Source organism: Vollenhovia emeryi, unplaced genomic scaffold (genome assembly GCF_000949405.1).
Source record: "Vollenhovia emeryi isolate VEMERY1.0 unplaced genomic scaffold, V.emery_V1.0 DF939140.1, whole genome shotgun sequence".
NCBI classification, from domain to species: Eukaryota; Metazoa; Arthropoda; class Insecta; order Hymenoptera; family Formicidae; genus Vollenhovia; species Vollenhovia emeryi.
Genome location: NW_011967226.1, coordinates 1,384,497 through 1,411,273, shown reverse-complemented (window position 1 = coordinate 1,411,273; position 26,777 = coordinate 1,384,497). Strand labels below are relative to the sequence as shown.

Genomic DNA, 26,777 nt, shown 5'->3' with positions numbered 1-26,777 from the left:
ATATTAGCAAGATTACATATCATAAATATATCAGAGACATACTTTTGTTGCTGACATTCTGTAGTACAGGTAACATACATGTATGTTACTTGTTACATAACTCGTTACCTCGTGATACTTGCTATTATGTATTTTATACATATATGTTACATTACTGTGTTTGCTGGGAATATGTCTATTTAGCAATATTGGTCTAATTATATATTAAATTATATTATCGTGCAATATCTACATTTATTCCTTGGCCAATATTGGCTTTGCGTTGGACAACATCGGCCATTGCATTGCTAATGTAGCCAACATTGGACCATATTCAGCCAATGCACTGTGCTACTAGGGCTGGATTGTCAAAAGGGTCACGAGACGCGACCCAGACAGCCGAATCTGCGACTCTGCCCGGATTGCACAGTGAATCGCAGTTGTTCTTCGAGTTATCTCCCTTCTTGAATTCGTAAGTTTTCAGGAACTCGTAGAAGATAAGGATGATTGGGAAAATTACATGCACCAATGAATTTCTGAGGAACACCACAAGACGAACTGATATTGTTGCTGGTTCTTCAAGAATTCTTCAGTTTTCTAATTCTGCAGGTGTCCTTTAAAATGAATTCTCTCTACAAACTCATGTTCACCTTTGTGCTGTCTGGGTGAGCAAAGTCTGTTATAAATTTTTAGCAGAGGCAGAGAGGCGGCAAATCTGACAGAATCCGAACGGATTTCTATCTAACGACGTTATCAGACTGCCGCTACAAATTCGACAGAGCCTGCTAACGTTTAGATGCCAGCGGACTGGCAGAAACCAGGTGGAACCTGTAGTGACCTGGCGGCAGGATCCGCTCGGTTTCCGCCGCCAAATCACACCAGCGGTTTCTACCGACAGAACACAGAAAAGCTTGGCGCGCACACAAGGGTGGCTATGGTTTTCTCGCGGAATTCCGCTCGAATTCGCTGCCAATCTGCTAGCGTACTGTCCATACAACAATGCCGCAACGTTGCTGCGATATAACTGCAAGTTCTGCGCTGTACGAATGCAAATATCTCGCTTTAACATTTACGGGGAGACTTCCATCGAGTAAAAATACATGAAAATCGATAGGGTGGAAAAATCGTCATATGATGCCCCGACACAATATGTCACGGCGGTGGCAGCGAGCCCGGTCGTCCAACATCACCCGCGCACACGCGCGCACGCACTTCCGCGCGGCGGAACGCGATCGATAAGGGTAAGGGCGATTCTGGAGCGTCACCAGGAGGAGACGATGAAATCGAGGCGCGGCAACGTGACTCGTACTTACGTTGCGATCACACACGGACGACGGGATCCGTCGACTACGTCTGCTCTGTCTCCAGCGGACCGTGCAGCCGCGGTGGACGCCGAGGGGGTCGCGTAGCTCGCGATACAGAGGGATAAGGGGTGATACCCTCTCCCGCGAGTGCGCAGTGGAGCCGGCCAATCCGAAGCCGGTCCCGCGGAGATATGGCAAAAAGCAATATCGCAGCCGCGAGCTTGTTAACGCAGCCTGGTGAAGGGGACGAACCCCACGCCGAGCAAGTTTTCTCTTTCTACAGTTTTTATTTCGTTATTATTTCGACGAATTTCGTGAGAGTATTTTGAGAATCACAATTCAAAAGGGCAAGAAACTTTACGAGAGTTTTGTAAAATTTTACCATTCAGTTATATCTAATTCTACGGGGTTTTTTTTTCTTTCTTTAAGATAAATTCTCTATGAACTTACGTTCACCTTTGTGCTATCTTGGCTAAACATTGGTCCAATCTCGGTTATATTAGAAATGCATTGGCCGACGTAAAGCCAAGACTGGACGTGGAATAAATGTAAATATTGCACGATAATAATTATATAATATTATATTTATATTGGAAGTGCACTGGCCAATATTTAACGGTGTAATGGGGGTTGTCCCACGACTGCATCATTTTCAGGGTAAATTTTAAGAGAAAATTCCCTCCGCGTTCTTCTCCAATGTGCTATCTGGGATCATTCGAATATACTCAATCAATGATAATACAGGCTCTCATTTTAAATGATCCACGGAAATATCCCAAAAAATATGAAAGATACGGAAAGACGTTTCAAACAAAAGTTGTTTGGTTCGAAGGGCGACGTAAGGTGGTGCCATTGATTTGACCTTGGATAGTCATTTGAGGGTTACGTAAAGGTCACCTTCAATTTTTTTAATAGAATTCCTATTGTTTATTACACCATCTTATTCTACTAATTAATATGAACAACTTTTGTCGGAAACATTTTTTTATTTGCCTAATACTTTTTGAGATATTCAAGAGAACATTTATAACTTTTTCACGCGGTAATCCAATACGCTGCGATAGCAACTTAATTTATTGTTGCTTAATTATTCTCTCGTTATCGACACGCGGATAAAGCCGTGGCCGTAATCGCGAACAACAACCCCAACAACCCTGTACGAATATTCGGGCGCGACGCGCACGCCCGGAGCGCTCGCACATTCGCTGCGATATCGACGCGCTTGACGTTGCACCTTTGGCGCTTTGTTTATCATCCCGCCACGCGACCGTAAATTTCTCGTCCCAGCGGACGCGCCTGACAGGTTTCTCCGAGCTCCAGTTAAGTCGCAAGTGCCGCGATTTCGGAGAATCGGCCGTCGAAAGGGGAGGAGCGAGACCGGAGCGCTGGCAGAGTCTCTCCCGCCCCCGCCCCCCTCCTCGGTGGGCCGATAAGACCGATACTGTATTACTGATCGACATCGGTGGACTCGCGCGCGTGCAACGTGCTTCGATCGATCTTGATCAAATGCCAAATGTGACAGCCTGTGGCTCCGTAGCTCCCTTCTCGTCGCGTCGCGTTCAGCGCGGCTCCGCGCGGGAATAAGGTTAGCCCCCGGTTCGGCGCCGTTGCGACGTAATTAACGCGCGTTTCGGAGAGAGAGCGGCGTGTTCTCGCTCCGCCCGCGGGATGGGGACGAGGATCCGCGTTGAGGTCTGATGGTGCTGAGGCGAAAGTCGCGTCTAGTCGATCGCGAATCTCAGGCGTGTTTGATGCCAACGTAACACCCGTGGACAATGGACGGAGAGGATTCCGTGGACGTGGACGTCGACGTCGATCCCATGGACGTGGACCCGCGGGAGCTGCTGGAGACCCTCCAGACGTACAGGAAGCTCGCGGACGACCTGGCGAACCACGACACGATTCTGAAGGTGAGATGCCAAGCCACGATCTGCCGAAGCGGCGTGCTGTAATTTTGCCAGCCGGACGCCAGCGAAAGTGTAAACCACTGGCAAATTCACTGCGGAATCTGCTGTCAGATTGCGACGACACAAGCCTCGGAAGCTCGCAGACTTCGTGCCAGTCCGTCGCAATATTTTACTCGAGTCTGCTGGCAGACTGCTGGCGTGTTGCAGACATCTAGGCATATTGGGTATATTTTGTCGTCGACTGATTGCTTGATTTGTTGCAGGACAAGACAGTCTTGTCGTACGTAGCGTACGTCTTGGAAGTACCTGATGTAGACGTGGTTACCCTAGCTCTGGACGTTCTGGAGATATTTGTTAAAAATGTAGACAATTATATACACATAACGTCCACCTTTGGCGTGCGCGAATCCTTGGAGGCGATCATCAACAAGTACGGCTTGAGCGAACCAAAGATAGTCAGTCGAGCGCAGCACATCAAAGATGACATAGAGCGCATGAAACCGCCTATATATAACTTGCGCAGTCGTTGCAGGCGAGTTATAGAGCCCAAAAAGTTGAAGACACACGTAGTAGTTTTACACGTTCAAGGTTTATTACCGGTAAGTGTTATAATTGTTTATTGCAGTTCATTAACGTGCGAGAACATAATAAGAGAAATAATGGTACATTGGAGGGCACGTAATGTAAAACGATCGGAATAATTGCAGGAAACTCGCGCCGAGCTCGAAGGGATATTAATTAGGATCGAAGGTCTCGTTTCGCTTGTTGTCGACGTAGAGCATCAGCGTGTAACTATGCGCACCTTGAATTATGTCACCGCGAAACAGATCGCGGAAGCGATCGACAACAATACGGACAGCATGGAAGCAAGATTGGTTACGAGAAACAAATTTAATCAAGAGTTTCTCGTCAAGCTGGTAAGGATTGTCGTATACCTTTTAAATCGATTGGTGGTCTGCTTTTATACGGCAGACGTGTGGATTTTTTTTCAATATACTTTTTGTTCATTGCCTGGACAAGTTGTTTCACGTTGCATGTAACGAATCTTTTGCAGATACAAGCCGGCGACAGCGACAGTGAAGGATTGCCCGATTACTTACCCGAGGAAGAGGAGGAAGACGATAAGGAGGGAGTTGTGTCACTGTTCACTGGTTTAAAACAAAGCGCTTCATCCCTATATAAATCTACCACCGAGTTTCTAAGTAATTCATTCTATTGGTAGAATTTCTAACTGTAACGGAGATTGTAATTTGTGACTGTTGTAATTATAATTTTATTTATTTGAAATTAATAACAGTTTATTTGTGTGTGTTCAAAGAGGGGCTGGAAAGATTTCAAGTGTATAAATTGGGTACATTACCTCAATAGATGTATATTGAAGAGAAAGACTTATAACTTTTTAGCGATAATCATGATTAATTCCAATTATTTAAGAATCTCACACTCATTTAATGTATTCATAATTGACGATGCTTAAAGGGAGCAACAAAATTAATTGACTTTTACGATTTATAGTAAATAATACTTTGTACTCGTCGACTGTCTCAAGAGAAAATTAACATGTACAAACATACTTCTAAGTTTTAATGTCTATATTTGTAAAAAGAAGAGAAGCATGTATGTTACACGTGTATTTGTACACAAAATTAACTTTATTTTTCGTATTTTAACAGTTATGCATGCTTTATCTTGTCACTTACCGTATGTGAAGCATTTATGTATGAACATACAAAACTATTTTACGATCTCAGAGATTTCTAATTAAATTCTACTAATGTGTAAATAAGTAAATTCTCAATGAGTGCTACGTGTGCACCGAAGATCTAATTACCAAATCTTATTCACATAAATGAGACTTCGTTTTAAAAGCTTAATGTAAAATGTTAGATTAGATGTAGATATTAAATATATGTGATATACGACATTCAAGCCGTAATAGAGCTTTTCCAAAATTAAATAAAAATAATATGAAAGAATTTTTATTATATATATTATATAATATTTAATTTTTTAATAGTTTCACTCATTCTTGGTTTATTAGTGGTTTTAATTATTATCTTCAATTGTCATTTATGAATTGCTCTTTACAAAATTAATAAATAACTCGTAGATAATTGAAATAGTTTGTATCATTACAGCGATTGACCTTAACGTTTTTAAATAATGAAACGATATTGTGTATAAATCATTGAAAAGTTTTGGAAACAATATTTAAAATACTCTATCGAATCTCATTATGCTCTAACCAATGTTTTGGTTGCTCATATAATCTCTACATACGGCGCAATATATATTGTTTGGATTTGTACAAAACTGAAATATAAAATGTTGTGTAAATCAACTTTATTTTATAACACAAATTTTGTGTACTGCTTCTATTATTATATAATAATAGAACTAGTCAATTTTTTAGCTGCCACTGCACAAAAAGGAACAATTTATGCAACTACGCGCATAAGTATGATGGATACAATACGTATGGTTACTACAAAGTACATCTCTCTCTTTCTCTATTTATAATATGCCTCGTAAATTATTTCGTTCAGATGAGCACATCAAAATCGTTATCCTATCTTATCTTTTACGCTTATTCACTAAGTTGTATTGTCTATATTTACAGATACAGATGTATATAATTGTCATTAAGGCAATTTGAGTTTCAAAGCAGGTACAATAGATGGATGCAAAACATCGTTTCTTTCCTGTAATCGAGTAAACGAAATAGTTCGTAGACATGCGTGTGTGGAACAGAGAGATAGAACTTACAATAATTATTAGTACCGGTAATTCGCGGAATGAGTATGGGGCTCGCGTGCAGTCCAGTGCTATTGTTGAGCTTCGTTTTGAAACTCGCGTAACCAGCACCGCGTTTGACTATTTCGCGCAATACAACTCATTTCTTAAACTATACATTAAATGCTTAGGCTGAAATCAATAAGTACATAGTCACCGTAGACCTACGCTCTCTGACTCTCGTTGGCTGTGAAGTACAAAAAAAAAAGGAATCCAGTTTCTTACGTATGAGCGTATGTCTTGGAAAATATACATACGAGATAGTACAACGTGCCCTCCTATTGTAAATATAGTAGTTTCCGAGGAAGGGGGTTTCGCACTTTTGTATTTTTCCTCTTACTTTTCGATTTACGCCTAACATCTTCGTATCCCTAATATATTGCAAATATAAAAGATCGTACAGGTACAACAATATCTTCCAATACATGCTTCAAAGACTAAATTGCGTATTATTATCAATTCTCTAACTTTCACTAGACACCTCGACGCGGTCGATGCATGCAAATTGCCATAGGCACTTATGTCATAATAAAATTCATTATCGTTACGTTGTACATCCCTATTCTGTTTCGAGAAGTTTTTTTTTAAATTCAATTCTTTTCTTTTAAGACGATGCATTTAAATTGCGCATATACATAATATCATCAGCTGGATGCTTTCATAACTATGAAGGCATTTCACTATTTACAGCTGCCTTTCCATTTCGTCAAACACAAACACATACATAAGCAGAGAAATATGTGAATTTCATTTTTCCTTGACTGTCTGCATTTTATTCAGTGAAAACTTTTCTATGGCAATGGGTATGCACAGTTTGAAATTAGATTTGTGACTTATGGGTGTTCGGAAAGAACTGTGAATGCGAATTATTAGATGCCATGAAAGAAATAAATACATGATTCTTCTTATACGCAAAGTACACCAAGCATAGCTTAGCATTTACCATGGCGATTATTACAGTGAAGTAAATGAGTGTGAAGCATAAAAAAATGCTTGATGTACATACGCGATTCCAGATAATATTAACGTAATAACTGCATCTGCAAATAATATCCTTCGAAGCAGTATCTAGATTTGTTGAACAAGAACTATACTACACACTCTACACTCATGTTCTCATGTATATGCTATAAAAAATGTTGCGTAATAACTCAAATAAACTTGAGCAATATTAATCTGATCTTTCATAATTTATATATATATATATATATATATATATATATATATATATATATGTGACTGATTAAACATTGATTAAGAATGCCTTCGAAAATTATTTGACTTTGATAATCGAACAGGATAGAAAGTTGCGAATTATTTGCTTACCGAATCATTTGTTTTCTAAATTACATACATTTTTAATATATGTATGTATACATGTATGTATGTTTATATGTATATATGAAGATGTGGATGCAAGTATATATGTATATATGTCATTATGTATGTGTATGTATACATATATGAATAGACAAATATCTACAATACTTAACATAAATTACAGAATGAAGAGATGATGCGATTACTAAATTTCACTCAGGCAGTAAATCTAACTTATAAACCGATCATAAATCAGATATAAAAATTACACTAACAACTAATCTATATTCGGCTCTCCATCTTCATAGATCCACTCGCCGGTTGAGATGCAATTGTAACTTCACTGACTTCGTCTGTTTCCGATTGACTCGATGTGTCAGAAACGTCGTCTATTTCCTTTCTCTGGGTTTCAATTAAATGCACACACTTTGTTTAATTTCACAATTTTGTCAGAAATATATTGTTTATAAAATTCATTTACCACCTGCGATAAACTAAACGAGTTAGAAAAAAATTATGAAAAATCCACTTCAAAATTACTTAATATTTCCTCAATATTGCAATCTGTAAATGTACAAAACCTCTTACTACCATGTATAATAACATTTGTATGTAAAATATATTTTATTTTCTGGGCAATATAATTTGTGTGATTTTTCGCACGTGGTTATTTGTTTATAACAATGCATGATAATGTAACGAATCTATATTTTCTTACAATTATTTTCCGAAATAGTATAATCGCATAGTTTATTAAAATTTATTTGTGTAAAATGTATTATTCAATTTACTTACTTTTTGGGAATGATGTATATTACGAAGAACTCTCTGAACATCCGGGTTGCTTTCTAAGGTGGAAGTCTGACTGGACGGAGGATGCGAATATTCAGAAGTATTTTCCTCATCAGAAGCTAGTGCCCCCTGTATTCTTCCCGGTGTTGCTAGTTTAGATCTTCGTAATCTGCATCCGGGACCGATCGGCCTCCTTGCGATACTAAATAATATTCGAGAGAATGTATACACTCAATATGACTCATTTATTTATTATCTAGAAGCGAAAAGTTAAATAACTGTTGAAATACTTGTAGAATGATCACATCTTTTAAAAGTTATTCGCAAAAAAATATTTATATCATAAAATTTTGCAGCAATGATGTAATTTTCCAAAAAGTTAAAAGGATTATTTGATAAATTCTTATTTAAATTAACTTTTTCAAGTTTAAAATGTACTTAAAAAAATTTAGTCCGCTATTATTTAAATCTTTCAATACAGCGGAATGTAAAATATTTGTAGACAAACTGTTTTTGCTATTAACTAACATACCTTCTTCGTCTTAAGGAATAGTTATAAGTATAACTTGGATCCTCTCCCTCTTCATCCGACCAGCTTTCTTCACAAGCATCATCTTCGTGATCATCCGTATTGTCCGAAGAAACTCGTATTTTAATATCAGATTGTTCCACATAGTGTCCGGATAATTTGCCCGAATCTTCTTTATTTCTACTGTAACATTTGGGTAATTTAATAAATACTGAATTATACGACAAAAGTAAGTCACATTTTCGCGGATATTATTATTGAATTACCTGTGGGAGAGTATGACATCATCGCCATTTCCATTGTCAATGATAAGACGGTTTGCATTAATAATTTCGCTGACTTTTCTGCCGAGAGTCTCAAGATTGTCGTCGTCGCTACAATCCTTCAAACGTTCGTTTCCATTGGCATTATTTTCATTTAAGTGCTCGGGACTGGAGCATGAACTAGTCTGCATCGGATAATGCATTTCTGGCAAAATTGGATTCCCGTTCAAGCATTCTGTCACTTGCTTATTCAGCGAATGTCTTCTGACGAGGTCCTGAGGTCTGACGAGGAAAGAAGACTTCTCCGGTAAGGAAAGTGCTATATTCACAATCGGGGTGTGATCTGTTTCACTGACGTCCATGATGTCCGTTTGTGTGTGACTGTCAGTGAATCTTGAAGATGCCTCTATACTCTACAATTAAGAACCATACCATGTGTACCATAACATAATGTGCATTGAGAGATAAAGAATCTCAACTTTCTTACAGATTGGGTCTTGCGAAAAAAGATTGAAATTGAAAGAATTACTCAGGAACATAAGATATTAAGAACTGATCAAAATTATCTTTAATGTTTTCCTTTCAACAATTTATTCTTCACCTTTCTTTCACGATGAGGACTCGATCTAGGACTGGAACTTAGACCACAACCCGAACCGACTTTACGATGCCTGTATTTACGCTGTTTGAAGCTATTGCTCGGTGCTAAAACAGTTTCCGGCTGATTGGATTCGTTCAGCTGCGTATACATGGTGGCTTTGACGGGGCTCTCTGGCGAATCTGTGGGCGATGGAGGAGTAGTAGGTGTCGAGGAAGTAGAGAACTGTACTGTGCCATTTCGCCTGCGGTACAGCCTCTCCTGGGCCTTCAGTAAAGGACGGACAAGACGTTTCTTGTACTGCTTGTATCCTGATGATTGCTGTTCTCTCCTGAGACAAACCAGACATTTATTTCCAAATGTGCGAGTTCGGCTGCAGTCTTGTGCTACGTGTCCCGTAAGCGCAAAGCGGTTATGCAAAGCAAAACAGCGTCGTCTATTTAAAAAAATATATAATATAATATAGTACATCTCTCATACACTCATACACAAACGTAAAACATTACACATACATACATGTATAAAATACACATAATACTTTGACTCTTTTCAATATTATAATACAGTATTTTTCTTACTTTATCACATCTCGCTCGCGTAATTCTAATTGCAATAGAATAGCGCTTAGTTCCAAGTACAGATTGTTAGTGCGTTCGAGTTTGCGCTCATAGTGTTCCCTGACATCCTGAGCGTGTCGTAATTCATCCTTCCTCCGTCGGATTAGCTCAGCCTCGAAACGTGGATCGGTATTAGTAAATAGTGGCATATGCTGCATGTGTTCCTGTATTTCCTTCTTCCAAGATTGCTATAACGAAGGAAAATTTCTCTATCACTTACCTACACGCTCTGCTTAACAATTGCACCGAGAACAATTCGTTATTCATCATTTGCGTTGTACTAATTATACTAAATGAATTCTACCTGTGCCTTAAAGTAATCCTCAGGTTCCGTGGAAAGAACATCAACAGCTGCGATAGCGAGGTGCATCTCGATGAGTTTGAAGGAGGGCCTGTTACGCGGTTTGGCCGACCAACACTGCTTGACCAGTAGCCCATATCCCTCCGGACAACTGGTAGGAATTGGTAAATGAAGAGAATTGCTGCCCACCCCCCACATAACAGCGGAGGAATCCACGTCCTTGTAAGGTATTTCGCCGCTCAGTAATTCCCACAGTACGACGCCGTACGACCATATGTCCACCTTCTCCGAGCATGGCTCGTTCCTGATTACCTCCGGCGCCATCCACGCCACCGTACCGGCGAAAGTCATTTTCGTGCTAATCTCATTCCACTGTCTACTCGTGCCGAAATCGCTGATCTTTACTATTTCCCCTTGTCCTATTAGAACACTACAATAATTTTCTTGTTATTCTACATTCTTATTGCGTAGATTATGGATGTATTTCATTTACAGAAGATTATTTTACGTCGTTAATTTATTTTAATTAAATTTTATGTTATATGGTTTATGTCGCGTACAGAAATATCAAAGTCGTGCTCCATTCGTGAAATGTTTAGGTAATTTTTATTTTGAATGAAACAAATTGGGATGAAAAATTGGAATTAACTGTTTCCTTGATGAAAATGAATTATTATTTATTCCGAATGGATTTCAATTTCATCAACCTCATTGTTTACTTACTTTGGACTTTTGAGATCTCTGTGTATTATTTTGTGAGCATGAAGGTACGCCATCCCTGCAGCAATCTGTTTCGACCATGACACCAATCTAGCGGGAGGAACCGGTTCTCCAGCTCTTAGAAGGTCATACAATGGGCCGAACGGACAAAACTCCATTATTATGCAATAGCAAGGAGGTTTTGTACACACTCCTCTGTAAACATCAGACGAGCCGTTTGACAATAAGCCTTTAATAACGCAACTTGTACCTTAATGTCGTAGAAAAAGAAAATAGCAGGCCTTACTTGAAGTGTACAATATTCGGATGATTGAGTTTCCGCAAGTGGCGTATGTCAGTCTCTTTCGGTTCCTTCACCTTCTTTACAGCTACTATCTCCTTATTTAATTTCCCACTAAACACCGCACCTTGAGCCCCAGATCCGAGCCACTGCAGCTCGCTGATTGCTTCGAAGGGTATCTCCCAATCGTCAGCTGAAAAAGAAATGTCATGTGTAAATAGCGATACCAGATGTAACTTGTAAAAAATCTTTTCAAATCAACGATTATTTCCAGCATTTAAAGCAAGAGACTACGCTCATAATGCGGATTCCATTTTATAAATACACGAGATACATGATTGTATCTCAAGCTAATTTTGAAAATTACAAATTTAATTTGTCCAGCAAACTCGATGAAAAGAATTCCCTGACATTTTCAGGTTTTCCAGGAGCAGGAATGAATTTTTTTTGAAAAAAGAGGAGAGGGCTGCTTAATGTAAAAACGGGAGAACAAAAATAATAAGGCGGAAAGTGCCACATGGAAACTTACATAACTTACTTGAAAGTCCCTTGATTTTTTCATTAATCGCAGCCTTCGATAACATGGTCCAGACGGGACGCATGCATCCCAGGATGCCCTCGACCCAACTCGACCGTTGAGAATCGATGCTCTCCGATCCAGAAGCGCATTTTGTCGCGGCGTCGCTGGAGTTACTCGCGGAATTGAGGTGGTTACTATTCGGCAATTGAACCTCACGCAGCTCGGTGATGAGCCGTTCGGGGCTTCCCGCGATTTCACTCAGCTGAGCCAGCTCCTCTTGGATGCACAGCATGCTGGAATTTTATATACATTGTACACTTCCGATAACACCTGACGCAAGTCAAACATGTGTACGCTATTGTAATGCACATTTGTAATACAATTACGACAATATCCGGAATAGAGGTACAGACATCAGAGGCAGAGGATTCAAATTAACCGATGATTAAAATGTATTATGTATTAGGGCACGTGCGTTCGCAAACCGATAATAAAATTCAATTCGAGAGAATAGTAATCTACCTACACGATTAATTACGTGTTCACGTGTGCTTTATTTCTCGGGACGCACTCTTTGAATATTCAAAGATGAATAAGCTTACTGTAAATATAGTATTCGTAACAACACACGTTATCGTTGCTACATATTGTGCATTGTTTCATTATATTATAGAATTACGTATCATTCACACGTTTTACTATAACGCAGGAAATAATTGTGGAGCAACGTTTGATTGCAGACATTCGCCATAAAGGGAAGAATCGTGCAAGATATTGGACATTTACAAATTAAATAGTAAAGAAAAATTTATACGTAAGTAATTAAATAATAATTATTATTTATCAATTATTATGATAATTTTTGTATTAATAATAATGTGTTCTCTCTCTCTTCTATTAAAAGTCTGCACACATTATATAATTACAGTAAAAAGAGATGTAAAAATTCTTTTTACCTTCCCTTTCCCCTCATGGATCTTCTTCTATTTTCATTTTCAATTTTTTATTTCTTTTAGCCGAATAATGTTTAAATCGCGCAGTGTGGTATAACAGAGGAGTCTTCCATTGCAAGTGGAAAAGTAATCGACCCCGGAGAAAGAGAGATTTATCCTCGTGCAGCAAGCTGCATCGAGAATCGCCCGCAAAAAAAAGAGACCGAAAATTGTACATAATTTTATCTTTATGCGGTCCGATGAACGATAAGAAACGACGTATGATCTGTCGCACGTCACGCCGGCGATACCGATCGCCGGATAGTCTTACGCCAATATTCAGTGACGGATTTTCGATCACATGCAGACCGGAGTCTGGCATCCCAAATTAAGCTGCGCCTATGAGTCTAAGAGCGCCAAAAATTCTGCCACTGTCAATGCTGACTTAGCATTGTTTGATACAGAATTCGGATTTGCTTAAAGCTATTAAGTTCTCTAATGTATAGGCATTGATGCTGGCGTGACTGTATACAATATGTATAGTTATAGCATTGTCTTAAAGAACAATGTTAAGTAGAGAAAGACAGAACTTGCGTATATTATTCTCGGTATATTATTCCAACTCTCCATTTTTAGTAAACAGCGACGTCGAACTAAAAACGTCGAAGTTTGCGAAATACCGGCACTTCTCTCAATTATCAATTGACCGGCTGTGTCTTCGCGATAACAAGTAAAACTTATAATAGTCTATTTTTAAACACAATGGTCACGGAGCGAGAGCTGATACCACCTTGATATTAATTTAAAAAATTTGAAAACGTCTATCAACTAAAAACAATTTCATTTCTCTTTGTGTTGTTTATTAATTAATTTGATGTCGTTACTCTTTTCTCCGAAAATTTACTTTATCTGCGTCTTCTTTCCGCTTCGAGGACTGCCAAAAGGCGATATTGTATCGATAACAATCGCAATGCTTCGCTCGCAGACGGCTTTTCAAGGCTACACGTGGCAAAAGGTTTGCGTTTGTGTCAATGACTTTTTACGGCTAACAGACTAAGTGATGGACACTTTGTCATACATGGACATTTTTATCTCCGTTCTTCTCGCTCGTGAATACTACGTGAATACTTATCTGGCAAGTACGAGAGTTTCCATCACTTCGGATTAGACATTCAGTATTTATGTACTTATAGGTGGAATAACGTAACTCAATTAATATTTTTAATAACCGATTCTTGATCGATTGCTCTTTTCTTTTAATTATAAAATCTTAATATTAAGAGCTTCTTAATTATGAAATTCTTTCGTTAAAGATACAAGCACTTTTCAAAAAAATTAATTTTTGAGCTTTGTCAAATTTAAAGAGAAAAAGTTAACTGTTTTATTGGTGATATTTTTATCACTAATACCTGCTTTCGTTTAAATTCAATTAAATCTTATTCCAGAATTTAATTACCTAGATGCATTATATATAAAAAACCTCTATAAAGTTGGCACCTCATGTCTCAAAAAATCATTTTTCATTTAAGAATCTGAATGCACCCCAAAGAGTTCTAGAGTTCCTTATTAATTTTAAAAATAGTTCTGGCGAATTAACCTATTTATAGTAAATTTTAACAGATAAATCTTGTTACTAATAATATAGAACATATGTATTATATAAGATTAAAAAATAAGTGCACATTGTGTTGTCTTAACCTTTCTTTTCCAGGTATTTTAATAATTTTACATTTGAGGTCAATTAACACAAGGGCGATATGTTAAATTAACACATGAATGTGTTAAACCTTCGAGATCGAGTTTATCGCAATGCGCTGTGTATATTGATATCATTTGCATCGCGGAGACACGAACTGTCACGCCCACCGTAATTTCGATTGACACGATGCAACTCTTCATGCGCATTGCGGAGATTAATGTTACCGGCTCCGATAACACGGTGCCGCGTTATCGGGCGTTTCATTCGTTATGAGAGCGCAGCGAAAATCTTCGAACGGAATGCAACAATGTGGCGTGCAACGCGGATATTGATCGCGCCTTTACGTCGCGACTGCATTACATGCATATAGATATACGTTTCTAAATTTAATTCTCGACTGATAGTACGAGTCACGCTCTACTAAATTATTTAGCGTCTCACGGACAGATTCTTTCGGCGATTCTTTCAGCTCGGGGAACACCACATTTCGGTGTATCTTCGAGGAAAAATTAATCTACGCAAATAAACACGCTCGATCGCTTCCCCGAGTTACTCGCGTTCGAGTATCGTTCTTCAGTCGCAATGTAAAAATGCGATAACAAATACGTGATAAAAATGACGTTATATAAATACACATCTCCGTAGAATGTATACATTATTTTAAGCGCTGCGATCAGTTACTATTAAAACGCATATGATGTGACATCAAATTGTAGACAAAGCCTACGAGAGAAAAGAATTTTGTTTCAAGTACTTGTCAAGTAAGCGCACGAAACAATTTTTAACTGCCTTCTAGTAACAATATTTGCCCCACCTTTGTCCATATGATACAATATTTGTATGTCATAGATATCTTTATTTATGTAAAGATACGTATCGTCATCCGTTCCAGATTGGGCAGTGTTATTTGTGGTGTTGTACACGATAAATATATGTATTCGAACGTTCACCTTGAATTCCCGTTTCTTAACATATTTTCTTACGTATATGACAAGTTAATAAAGAGTTTGATAAACGTTTATCAGTCCTGAATTATTTCGATATAATGGGGAAAAACGTTTACGATTAAAACTAAATTTGCTACCTAATGGAACTTTGCGCTTTATATTTAATTAAAGCTGACAATACAAAGAAACGAATTTTTAATGCCTTTCACAGGTCTATCTAAAGCTATACTTTCTTGAACGACAGTTTAGATAAAATTTTAGCTAAAAAATCTATGCATTATTTCTGGAGTGACGTAAAAGTTTCGAAAAAGTGATATATAAGTAAGGGGACTTTCTTCGCGGCGTAAATTGTTCAAAATTTCACCGAGATTTCACAATGATTTCTAACGTACGACTGCGCGTGAAACAATGCCTAGAAAGGAAGGCACGAATTTCGTGCGCGTGCGAAAGGAATTGCATAAACAAGCCGCAGTGTTATGTTTAAACTAGTTATCAGCTGTTGATTTTATTGATAACTGATACCAGCGCGCGGGAAAACATCCCGTGTGCGCGGCAACTTAACCCAAATTTATACGCAAGTGGAATTGGAAAATCTGCAGGGACGCCCGTTCTCTTTGTTCGAGAACGTGAGATCGAACTTTTCTCTTTGTTAATTTATCGACGGCCTGAAGTGGAGCCGAAACGTCCGGTTTGGTAATTTATGTGTATTGTAACCAAAGAACAATGCACGTTTACACTTGACACATTAAACTCCCACGCAACCGCGTTACTCCCGCTGCCCTTTATTCAGATTTTATATTCCGTTATTGAGGCTCTGAAAAAAAAAAACTTTATTCGCGAACGATGGCGCCGACGCGTCCGCAGTGAAAATGAAAACGGGTCGTCAATCACGTCGTGAAAAATATCAAAACAGTTCCGCGGCATATAGTTGCTGTATTTTTACGCCGACTGTTATCACGTCGCGTGCTCGAATGATGACAGCGTCGCTTGTTATACATATTATCGCTACGTATATCGTGGAATGTTAGTCGCATTTATTAGATACGCCAATACTGCTCCGGTTAAAAGTCCGGTGGCCAAGTACTTGTCATCTTCCAATCGTAAATTCGCCGAGCGAATACGCGACGAAACTGAACCAGAGGGACAGATTTACAGCAGGCACGAAATTGAGAGGAGAGGAGATTCTTTTAACAAGAAACTTATACAAGTTTGAAGGAATAAAGGGCCGAGAGCCGTGACATAATTTTCTTAAATTAATAAAATTCGTATGGCTCAAATGTGACAAACACAAAGAAGGAATAAAGGACTGAGAGCCGTGACAGGGTGTTAATGTCTAAATATTTCGTATTTGAAATTTATTGCGAAAAATATTACCTCAGCCAGGATAATACTTTTGAGGTAATATTTTTCGCGATCAATTTAACATATGAAATATTTAGACACCAACACCCTGTCACGGCTCTCAGTGCTTTATTCCTTCAAATTTGTGTTCGTCACATTTGAGCCATACGAATTTTATTAATTTAAGAAAATTATGTTCATTAAAACGTTTCGGATAGGACGTACACTTTTTTTTAGAGTTTAGCAAATCTCCGTTCCTTGATGGAAAGTAAATCGCCAAAGTCTGCGTGTACTTTTGAACGTTAACGCGACGAAAGGCAGCGATTAGGGGTAAAGCATGATTTTCTCGTTTTCCGCGATGAAAAGCAAATCGTCCCGCGCTAATGCAATTCCAGTTTTAATACGCCCGAATGTGAGCTCGCGCAAGAGTGAGGCTGGAGAGTGAGAGTGGCCTTGGAAACGCCGAGTGGCGGTGCCCTTGACAGAGGATCGTGGCCGATCGCCGGCGGCGAGAGATAAAACGATTGTCTTCGGGACAGCCTTCTCTTATCGTCCTCTCGCGAATACGTAAGAAGCCCCGAGCGTAAATGTATGTGCATGGGCGAGAGAGTCGCGCCAACGAGCGAGTCGAGTACGCGCATGCATAGTACGTGCATGCACGTTCACCGTGGCCTTCGTATCAGCTGTCCGCTGGCGTCACTCAATGAGGGCCGTGCTGGTCGCCGTAAACAAATACGCCAGACCGACGGCGCATTTTTTTTTCCACGCTATTTAGGCCCGGCTTCACCAACGCCGCTTAACTTTAATCGCGTAATTAACTTAACTCGCTCCTTGGCTCTTTCTAAGGTGACAGTTAGACCTGGTATCATCAACGTCGCTTAACTTTAAGCATTTAATTCATTCTTTGTCTCTTAACTTCGCTTAACTTAAGCAATTAATTCATTCTTTGTCTCTTGCTGCTGCTTTAGAAAGAGACAAACGTGAATGGAACTAAGATGAAAGCTAAACGACGTTTGGCGAAGCCGGGCCTTAGAAAGAGACAAATGTAAATTAAACTAATTGTAAGATCTAAGTCAAGCGACGTTTCGTGACACCAGGCCTTAGCAGTTAGTTGTATCGAGTCACATATTTACCTCTTGTTATTTTCCTCAATTTTATATTGCCTTATTTATTGAGTTAACTCGAGCACGTTATTATATTAGTATTATTCCACGTTTTTAAAACGCAAAATAGTGCAAAACAATCCTCAACACGCAAAATAGCGTCTAAAATAACGTCAAAAATCGCAATTTTCCTTAGTAAACGTTTCTAATGTCAATGTTGTATCCTAAACCAAAGAGATTTTATGCCTAAGATCAGTTTTAGACATGTTACTGCTTTTACAGCCCGAAAATAATATGTAATTTCAGTAATTTGTCCCATGCTATTTAAATATGTTATGTTTTATGTTACATTTTTAACGTATGTTTAGCCTTAATAAATGTCGTAAATTGTTCTATCGAGACACTAAGGCCCGGTTTCACCAACGTTGATTAGCTTTTAAGCTTAGCCTAATTCGTTCTTTACTTCTTTCTAAAGTAACAGTTGGAAAGCGGTAAAGAACGAATTAAACCAAGTTTAAAGTTAAGCGACGTAGGTGAAACCGGGCCTAAGTCGTCTTATTGAAGCCCTGCCCACCTCTGACCACGGCATTATCAGAAACATTATCAAAATAATGCAAAATCCGGAGAAACAAAACGCAACAGATGTGAAAAAATAACATCAAAATGGCGCAAAATCTGGACAAACAAAACGCAAAAGATGCCACAAAATAACATCAAAATGTCACACCTCTATTTAATTGCACACATCTCTGTAAATGTTTTGCCTCCGCAACTGTACTGCTCTGACGATACACCCGAAAAAGATTTGCATTACAATATAGTTGAGAGATACATCGAGATGTGTAATCCCAATGCATCGATGTAGCGAGAATGCGTTTTGTGTAAAAAAACTTGTGTAAAAAGCTCGAATTATATCTGAAAACGGTCGAACCTAAAACTTGGCTTCTGAAGAGACCGGAGGGTAGATTCTGTATTTTACAATTTAGTGAAAATGCTAAAAGCGAGCGGCTTTGTCCCTTTCTAAGGGGACAACGAGGGGGAAACCGCTGACCAAAATCTTGTACACTAAAGCCCAGCAGGCATCACTTTGTCTTATTATCTTATTTTATCTTTACAATACCCCAGCAAGGCCTCATGCCCGAACTGATGCCCAAAAAGTGCCTAGTAATGCCCAGTAATGCCGCATATCTGTACACCACTCGGTCCCCCCAGCGGTTTCCCCCTCGGGGGACAGTTAGAAAGAGACAAAGCTACTCGCTTTTAGCATTTTCACAATAGTGTAAGATACAGAAATGACCCTCGGGAAGTGCCGGCACTCTTTTACGTCGCTCGCTGTTTCGCAAAAATTGCGATTTCACCACCGGCTCGACGACACGAGAGGCGAGATTTGTACATTTTTAATCTTGAATCATGTATACATATGTATATGTAACGCTGGTTGTTTGTACGAGCGACGTATCTGAAAAGCGTAATTATAACTCTGCAGGGAACAAGACGTTACCGAGATCGACGCAAATCTCGATTTTTGTGTTTTAAATTAAAGGAGAAATACATTTATTGCCCGACATCGCCGGCGTCAGAGTGTTACTGACAGCGAGACGCTCAGTTGAAAGGACGAGATCCCTTTAAGTATATATTTCGCGAATGCCCGCGCCCCTTCTGAGAAACGCCCGCGTTTCCGAGAATCGCGTTGTAACGCGGCAAAAACTCGCGGTCTGCAATCTCGCGTCTCGATCGATCGGGAGAAAGCGGAGTCGCGCACTGCGATGCACGAGGAGGAGGAGGAGGAGGGGGAGGAGGAGGATGACGCTTCCCCCCCCGGGACGTTCTCTCCATTTTCGAAAGATTTACGAGGGCGAGATGACGCGCACATTTTGAGAATCTGTGACGTCAGGACGGGCCTCGGTTGTCCCGGGGCAGTACGCGGGCAGTCCTCTGTTTGTTATTTCTCACGGGGCGCGCGCGCCGCGCCAGGCATTGTCATTTTTAACGCGACGTCCCGCTCCCGGCGAGCGAGCGGGCGCCTACGTTCGCGCGTCAAGTACAACACGAGCGACGGCTGGGCGCCCGCGTCGGCTTGGAAATTTCTAAGACCGTCCCCGTGGTCGCGAGGGCGTCGCGAGGAGATCCGAGATCCCGCCGCCTCACCTATTGGCCGTAGCGCTGGCCACATCGCCGGACACTACCGCGACGGCGACGGCCGCGGCGTCGCCGCCGGCGGCGTCGTCGTCGTTCTGCGTCGCTGGCTTCTTGAGGAAGAACCGCGCGAGGACCATCGCGTCGCGTACAGCATATGGACGCACGAGCGGAGCACCGTACCGGCTACGACGCGGCCGTCGAGGCACCTAGCATTCGTCGTCGCGTCGCGCCACCGACCACGGCCGCCGATCGTTTCGGGTCCGAGGGCGACACGCACGCATGCATGCACGACACGACACGGCGCACGGCACGGCACAGTACGGCACAGTACGGCACGAAACGCACGCACGCACGCACGAAATGTATCCCGCTTACTGGCGAGCGTGCGGATCAGCGGATAGAGCCAAGAGAGCCACCTTTGTCGCCTCTTTCTTTCTCTCTTCCTCTCTTTGTCTCCTTCTCCCCCTCCCCTCTCTGTCTCTCTCTCTCTCTCTTGTTTTTCTCTTTCTCTCTCGACTTATCTGTCGTTCCAATATCGCCGCCACATGCTATCGGCAGCGCTCGCACGCTCGCGACGCATTGCGCGAGCGGAGATAATGCGCGGCCCGCGCTATTTCGAATTTGCAGATGCACAGCGCGAGATAACTGTCAGGCTCTTTCATTCTTTATGTACCGATGCAAAGTTACGGGTGCCAGGTGTTTGTAAGCTTTTAACGATGTAATTTGCGTGAACCGTTGCGGTGAACTTGACCGGCAGCGTCGATTCGAGTCCAACGCTGGTTATGATAATTCAGTTCTTTGATAAAAAAAAACAACAACATGCGAGCGTGATGTAAGAACAAGGAAATGTGGTCAATACTCGCTTATGTTCGATCGAACTGATGCGAGGCGTCTGGTTATAAAACACATCGAAACACTTTGGCAGTTAAATGATTGGATTAATTAGTAGTTAATTAGTAACGAGATCAATTGCATTGTGCAAATGTTGCGATAACCGATAACAGTTAATTAGCAATTAAACGGTAATAATAAATTCTCACTTGCGTACAGCGCGTTATTTTTAATTTGTAACAGGAGAGTGAGAGAAGGAAGAGAGAAAGAAACAAAGAGGCACGGAAAGTAGCAATGCCTACTTCTACTACGGAAATTAACGAAATAGCGAATAGAAATTTTCAACAACATCGGCGTTTTCTCGACCGTACCTGGCACTTTTAGTAATACAGAAAACTTATTGCGAACAACATTACCTCAGGGTTTGAACCTGGACCGGTCTAGGTGGTTGAATATCGGTGAGGCGCCCGCCTAGAGTGCAGGCAGGTCCAGGTTCAAACCCTGGCTGAGGTGATATTTTACGCGAGGAGTTTTCTGTGTTATCAAAAATGCCAGGCATGGTCGAGAAAACACCGACGTTGTTAAGGATGTATCGGATCTATCTTCAAAATAGTACAAAGTCGCTAAAAATTTGTGAAATTGTTCTCTTAGTCTTCCTAATGTACTGCAGAAATAATGCAGGAAAAAAAATTGGAAAGTGAAAAATACCTTTGCAGGAGTACAAATAAGACTCCAACTATCGTTCAAGTTTCTTACATCTAGATTTACTATGCGTTAAGAGTAGATATTCAAGTATTTCCAATTTCGTGCACTTTTGTCTAAGATTGTCGAATACATCCGTAATTACCGCTGGCGACACTGAAGAATTTTTATTAGTTACAATTTTTAACTTTGAACTTCTTATAATTTTATTGCCGTCGGACACGGCGCCGTTATATAAGTATTTAATAACACGCGAAGTAATACCTGGTAATAAATGCAATGGAAATTCTCAGAAATATGAATGCATAGAACCGCATTATGAAAATTTTCTTCCCCGCTTACGAGAGAAATGTTCTTAGCTACTTCGGTGAATGAATTGCTGTATGGAAAAAGCCCAGAAATTTACTTTGTTTCTTGTGTCCTTCTCTGCCCCCCCCCCTCTCTCTCTCTCTCTCTCTCTCATATCTTTTCTCCCTTTCGTATCTTATATTTCATTGATTTAAGAGGGATGTTATTTAACTATTTGGTGAGGAGTGTTAAGTATGTCGTACGGTGTAGAACTTTGGGGATGGGCGGAGAGGAAAACTCTGGAGAAAATAATGTTGGACTATGTAAGATGGGTATTTAAGCTTGATTTTTGTACGCCAAGGTATCTGATAACGAGAGAACTAGAATTGGATAAATTAAAAATTGAATGGGGGATAAATGCGAGGAGATATGAGGAAAAAATAAAAGAGATGGGGGACAATAGATGGGTAAAAGTTTGCTGGAAAGAAAAACAAGAGGAAGGATGGACTGATTTGTATGGTAGGGAGAGGGAGGCTTATTGTAATAGAAATGGATGGGGTATTATGGCAGTAGATAGCATGCCGAAGGAGGAAAGGAATATGATAAGATTTCAAAAATAGAGAAGGAGACACACAAAAGCAATGGGAAGAAGGTAGGATTAGGGAAGCGAAATATAATAAGAGATACAGAGATTTAAGCAATGCGGAGGGGAGGCCGAGATACTTAGAGTTTAGAAATAATAGATATGATGGAAAAAGGTAAGGAAATTAGAGCGCTGATAAGATTAAGATGCGGAAACATGGAGGAAGATAACAAATACTGGTTGGAAGAAGAAAATGAACGAAGAATATGTATATTTTGTAAAGAGGGTAAAGATATAATATAGAGCACTATATAAAGGATTGTAAAACGACGAAAGACTGGTTTTTAGAGTTAGGTAATGGTATGGATAAGAAGTTGGAAAGATTATATAACGATGTAATAGATGAAGATAAAGGAAAGATATTATGTAAATTATGGAAGGAAAAGGAAAGGCAAAAAAAGATGAGCTAGTCATTGTAGAAATAAGAAATTAGAAGTAAGAAATAAGAAGGGAAAGAGATTAGGGGTAGAGATTAGAGAGAGTCTAATGAGAGTATGGATGAATGAGTGGTTAAGAAACTTTTGTAAACCAAGTCCCACTTTCTGGCTGTATGCTAAAGGTAATAAAGCATATATATTTCAGTGATTTGTCCAACATTGCTAAATTATCGTGTCGCGACAGGTCGGCAGTGGCATTTTATCAAGAACTAACAGTAGAAAAGTAGCAGTTACCTGTTAGTAAATATATGGGCCTCTGGATGGGGTGACGATAAGACCACTCCGCTGACGTCCGGGGACGTTCCCGTTTCCTCGGTTTCCAGGTTGTACATTTCGGATTGGGTCGAAATCTCGGTCTCAGCAGGGGTGCGCATTCTCGCCCAAGTGCCAGATTACTGACAGATCTGAAACAGAACGTTTCAATCCCGTTACTTGTACATCCATTTCGATCAATGCGGAGATCAACTTTAATCCCGGGTCAACGTACCTTCTATTTTTCTCCAATTCTTGAAACTGGAGAAAGATAGAAGGTAAGTCCGAGGTGTGTTGAAACGAGATCCCCGTGAATCACGTGCAACGATAATGCAGGGAACTCTGTGCAAAACGATTATTTAATAAATTCCAAGACGATCAACTTTGTCTCGGTCGATGATTAAATTTATAGACGGCGTATTTTTACATGTATTATAATGATATTACGTAAGAAAACGTTCAAGCTCGGACGGAAGTCAACTTCGATTTCCAATATTCGAAGATTCTATAATTCATTTAATTTAGAAAACTTCTCGCGAACCTTTTATTTGCTACTCGAATGTTAACGTTCACAATTAAAACTAGAAAGAATTTTTGCAAATTTAAGATATAAATCGACAATAATGCGGTGGTGATTCATATTGACAATAGTTCGACGACTTTCTATTAATGATTTAATTTTACTCACAGCCCAAAAGTCATTACTTTCTATAGATTGACACAGTCGAATAGTCTTTAAAGACGAGAAGGCCACACTGAAAAAAAAAATCTGATAGATTCAACCAGTCGTCTGTTAGAAAATGGACGAATCAGAATTCCTTTAGGATTTACCACGAAAGATATTTCATAACCAGAAGTTTGCTAGACCTCACTGCGCATCTGGTAAATCCTAAAAGAATTCTGATTCGTGCATTTTCTAACAGACGACTGGTTGAATCTATCAGATTCTTTTTCAGCGCAGTTACTTTATTCGAGTACAATACGAGATACGATTTTAACTTTACGCTCATGTCGTTATGTATGAAACTTCTGGCGATTACTCTAGAAAGAGACGAACGTGAATTAATCTAAGATTAAAGTTAAGCAACGTCTGGTGAAACCGGGCCTTAGTTTCGTATCGATTATGCTGATTATTTCGTTCAGGGCTCGGTATGTTGAGGGGCATGCGCTGATTGCCGGTTACCACGTCGGAATGAGCGAAAACGAAAAGAGAAGAATAAGAAGTCAACTTTGGCGTAATATCTGCTGGGAGGAGGCAGCCCGGATTCAACGGAATGCCGATCTAGTAAGAGGTGTGGTATTTGCCCGTCCGCATACCGAACCTTCGCACACGTGTTATTTTATTTCACATACTTTCTTCGAGCCCCCGCTCTGACCACGTTGTTCACACATCTTTCACAGCCATTGAGTAGCTATACTCTCGAAACAATAGAGAGTATTGTGGAAATAAGAAAATTTATGAATGCAAGTCGAAAAGTGAAATGTGCAAAGTCGTTTGCACTGTCGAAAAAAAAAAACAATGAATTTATGAAATAAGTTTCCAGTAGGACTCGGACAAAAGGTTTGATCGTATTGCGCGGTCCACTACTTAGTTCACGTTTTAACACTCCAAAGTAAAACGCATTCGAGTTTCAAGTTCGGAATCGGCCCATGATCCCCGTCCCAGCGAACACCACGCAATAGTTACATAATATCGATATTATAATTTCCTACTTAACAATGTAAATGTAACACAACATGGGTGTTATATTACATTTATCTTGTTGAGTAGGAAATTATAATATTAATGTTATGTAGCTGTTACTTGGTGTTTACTGGGATGTTAAAAAGTGCCACTTTAACATTTTTCCTTTCTTTCATTTCGTCGGCGACCGGGACTGAAATTTCGCGTACTGATCGATCAAGAGACACGGCAGTGTCTCGCGCCAAGTATAAGCGTAGCGAAAACTGAGCGTGCGAGACACGCGACGCGTATCTTTACGCGAGTATGCGAGTTGAGAGACCCTTAAGATTATCGGATCTCAAAAATGACCGATCCGATCAACTTGGAACTACACCCGATCGATAGCTTGGATTCGATTTGCATTAAAAAATTTGTTTTCATTTATTTAACGAATGTAAAAATGAATTTTTATTTAAGTAATAAAACTTATAACATACTTAAATTTCAATTTATTCTACTTTTGGTCGGTTTGTGCAGGAGCCACCTTAATTCAGAAAATGTCTCGCGAAGAAAAGCGTCCTGTGTTTGTTCCTGATTGAAACAAAAAAAAGGATCTTTGAAAGTTTTTGCAAATTTAAGATACAAATCGAGGTGATAAGTGGCGGGGTGATTTATGTAGATAATATTTGCTCCACGCACATCCCTCGTACAAAAAAGGTAATAAAAAGAAACCAGGAACTCCTCTAGAATGAGTCACACGTAGGCGTGCCCTACGATTAATACTGTGCACCTGGATCGAAGTCTTGCCGGGTTCCAAGTTATTTGAACCTGACAACCCCTGAGACCGCTGTTGACCCTAGCGCGCACACGCGAATATCCGTGTTCAATGTCGCCCCCTCGAAGATACAGAAAATTCGTTTATTCTTTCGAAATTACTTGATTGTTATATTATCCGTTTACCTAATGCTTTGTCTTGCACTGAATTTTCTTTTTAACACATAAATATCTTTTTACAAGAATCTTAATGTTAGATTTCATGTTGTGCGCAAACGTGTGTAATAAAAATTTATATCAGACAAAATTAGTAGTCCTTCAGGATATCATACATGTAATTACTTTGATAATAATATAACCTTATTTGTATCACTTTGATGATATAATAATAAGTAACTACATGTAGATAAATATTTGCGAAAATACATTCTCGATATATAATTCAAGTAACTTAAGTAAAAATATTAAATAAAGATTTTACGAAAAAGTATATTTTATGAAAAAGTATATTTTTTTGTACAGGAAATTTGAAGCTGCGTAAGAGTAGCGTGTCCGCTATTGTACCGAAAGAGTAAACAGCCTGTTTACGATCCGAAGGGTCGCCAATTTTGTCCGAGCAACATAAATTTAAATGAGAAGGGCGTACACCCTTCGCGCGATTTAATTCTATGCACCCTGTGTGCACGAACGTAGATTGCGACTTCGCTAAGGTAATTCACATGCGGCTATCTGACGTAAATAGCAATGATCCGCATGTTAGTTTACTCACGTGACTTGTCTATAACATACATCGTATTGCGTAAAGAGCAACGAATAACTCAGTTCATTTCTCTCCACATCAATTTTATGTTTTAATAAGTACTTGCAGAATAATCGTGTCGCAGTGTACGGAATCGTGCCAATTCCTCGCGATTAACAATAATGATGAAAATAAATAGCTAATAATAAAAATAAATAGATACTAATAAATAATAATTTTAGCCTTCTATGCGAGCTAAAAAAAAACATCGTAATCCGCAGATCCACCTTACGTTGTTTTGAGAATCACTGACTCTGAAAGACCCAAAAGATTTCATCTTTTTCGTCCTGAAAAATAGGACCGA

At 39.6% G+C, this 26,777-nt stretch overlaps 3 protein-coding genes across 10 annotated transcripts in view; 1 reads left to right on the top strand and 2 right to left on the bottom strand.

Moving 5' to 3' along the window:
* Positions 1 to 1,456, bottom strand: part of LOC105567139 (cationic amino acid transporter 4) — an 8,421-nt gene extending 6,965 nt beyond the window's left edge. The window contains exons 1-2 of one of the 3 annotated variants that reach the window (XM_012021749.1): positions 876 to 1,042; positions 630 to 640 (exon numbers count right to left, since the gene is read on the bottom strand). In XM_012021749.1, the coding sequence (XP_011877139.1) occupies positions 630 to 640; positions 876 to 972 (108 nt within the window). In that variant the 5' untranslated portion in view covers positions 973 to 1,042. The other 2 variants (XM_012021750.1, XM_012021751.1) reach the window with 2 other exon arrangements.
* Positions 1,457 to 2,473: 1,017 nt separating this feature from the next.
* Positions 2,474 to 6,418, top strand: LOC105567137 (armadillo repeat-containing protein 1-like). The gene is made up of 4 exons (XM_012021744.1): positions 2,474 to 3,193; positions 3,454 to 3,789; positions 3,898 to 4,107; positions 4,245 to 6,418. The coding sequence occupies exons 1-4, from the start codon at positions 3,059 to 3,061 to the stop codon at positions 4,410 to 4,412; spliced, it is 849 nt and encodes a 282-aa protein (XP_011877134.1). The 5' UTR covers positions 2,474 to 3,058; the 3' UTR covers positions 4,413 to 6,418.
* Positions 6,419 to 7,204: 786 nt separating this feature from the next.
* Positions 7,205 to 24,054, bottom strand: LOC105567136 (mitogen-activated protein kinase kinase kinase 13). 6 transcript variants are annotated; one of them, XM_012021738.1, is made up of 11 exons: positions 23,220 to 24,054; positions 11,933 to 12,216; positions 11,410 to 11,596; positions 11,127 to 11,318; positions 10,407 to 10,833; positions 10,064 to 10,290; positions 9,489 to 9,921; positions 8,891 to 9,300; positions 8,628 to 8,807; positions 8,099 to 8,297; positions 7,205 to 7,705 (listed from the first exon to the last, which is right to left on the bottom strand). In XM_012021738.1, exons 1-11 carry the CDS (start codon positions 23,357 to 23,359, stop codon positions 7,586 to 7,588), a joined length of 2,799 nt encoding a protein of 932 aa, XP_011877128.1. In that variant the 5' UTR covers positions 23,360 to 24,054; the 3' UTR covers positions 7,205 to 7,585. The 6 variants fall into 6 exon arrangements, with proteins under 6 accessions (XP_011877128.1, XP_011877132.1, XP_011877129.1 ...); XM_012021742.1 differs by having other exon boundaries at positions 9,489 to 9,816; XM_012021739.1 differs by having other exon boundaries at positions 11,942 to 12,216.
* Between the last annotated feature and the right edge of the window lie 2,723 nt (positions 24,055 to 26,777).

Excerpts from the sequence above, each read along its gene's own strand:
- LOC105567136 (XM_012021738.1), bottom strand. The coding sequence starts at position 23,359 with ATGCGCACCCCTGCTGAGACCGAGATTTCGACCCAATCCGAAATGTAC. Across the intron at positions 8,808-8,890 it reads GATGTCATACTCTCCCACAG|TAGAAATAAAGAAGATTCGG; the intron begins GTAATTCAATAA and ends CAAATGTTACAG. Across the intron at positions 7,706-8,098 it reads ATATACATCATTCCCAAAAA|AGAAAGGAAATAGACGACGT; the intron begins GTAAGTAAATTG and ends ATTGAAACCCAG.
- LOC105567137 (XM_012021744.1), top strand. The coding sequence starts at position 3,059 with ATGGACGGAGAGGATTCCGTGGACGTGGACGTCGACGTCGATCCCATG. Across the intron at positions 3,194-3,453 it reads ACCACGACACGATTCTGAAG|GACAAGACAGTCTTGTCGTA; the intron begins GTGAGATGCCAA and ends GATTTGTTGCAG. Across the intron at positions 4,108-4,244 it reads AAGAGTTTCTCGTCAAGCTG|ATACAAGCCGGCGACAGCGA; the intron begins GTAAGGATTGTC and ends AATCTTTTGCAG.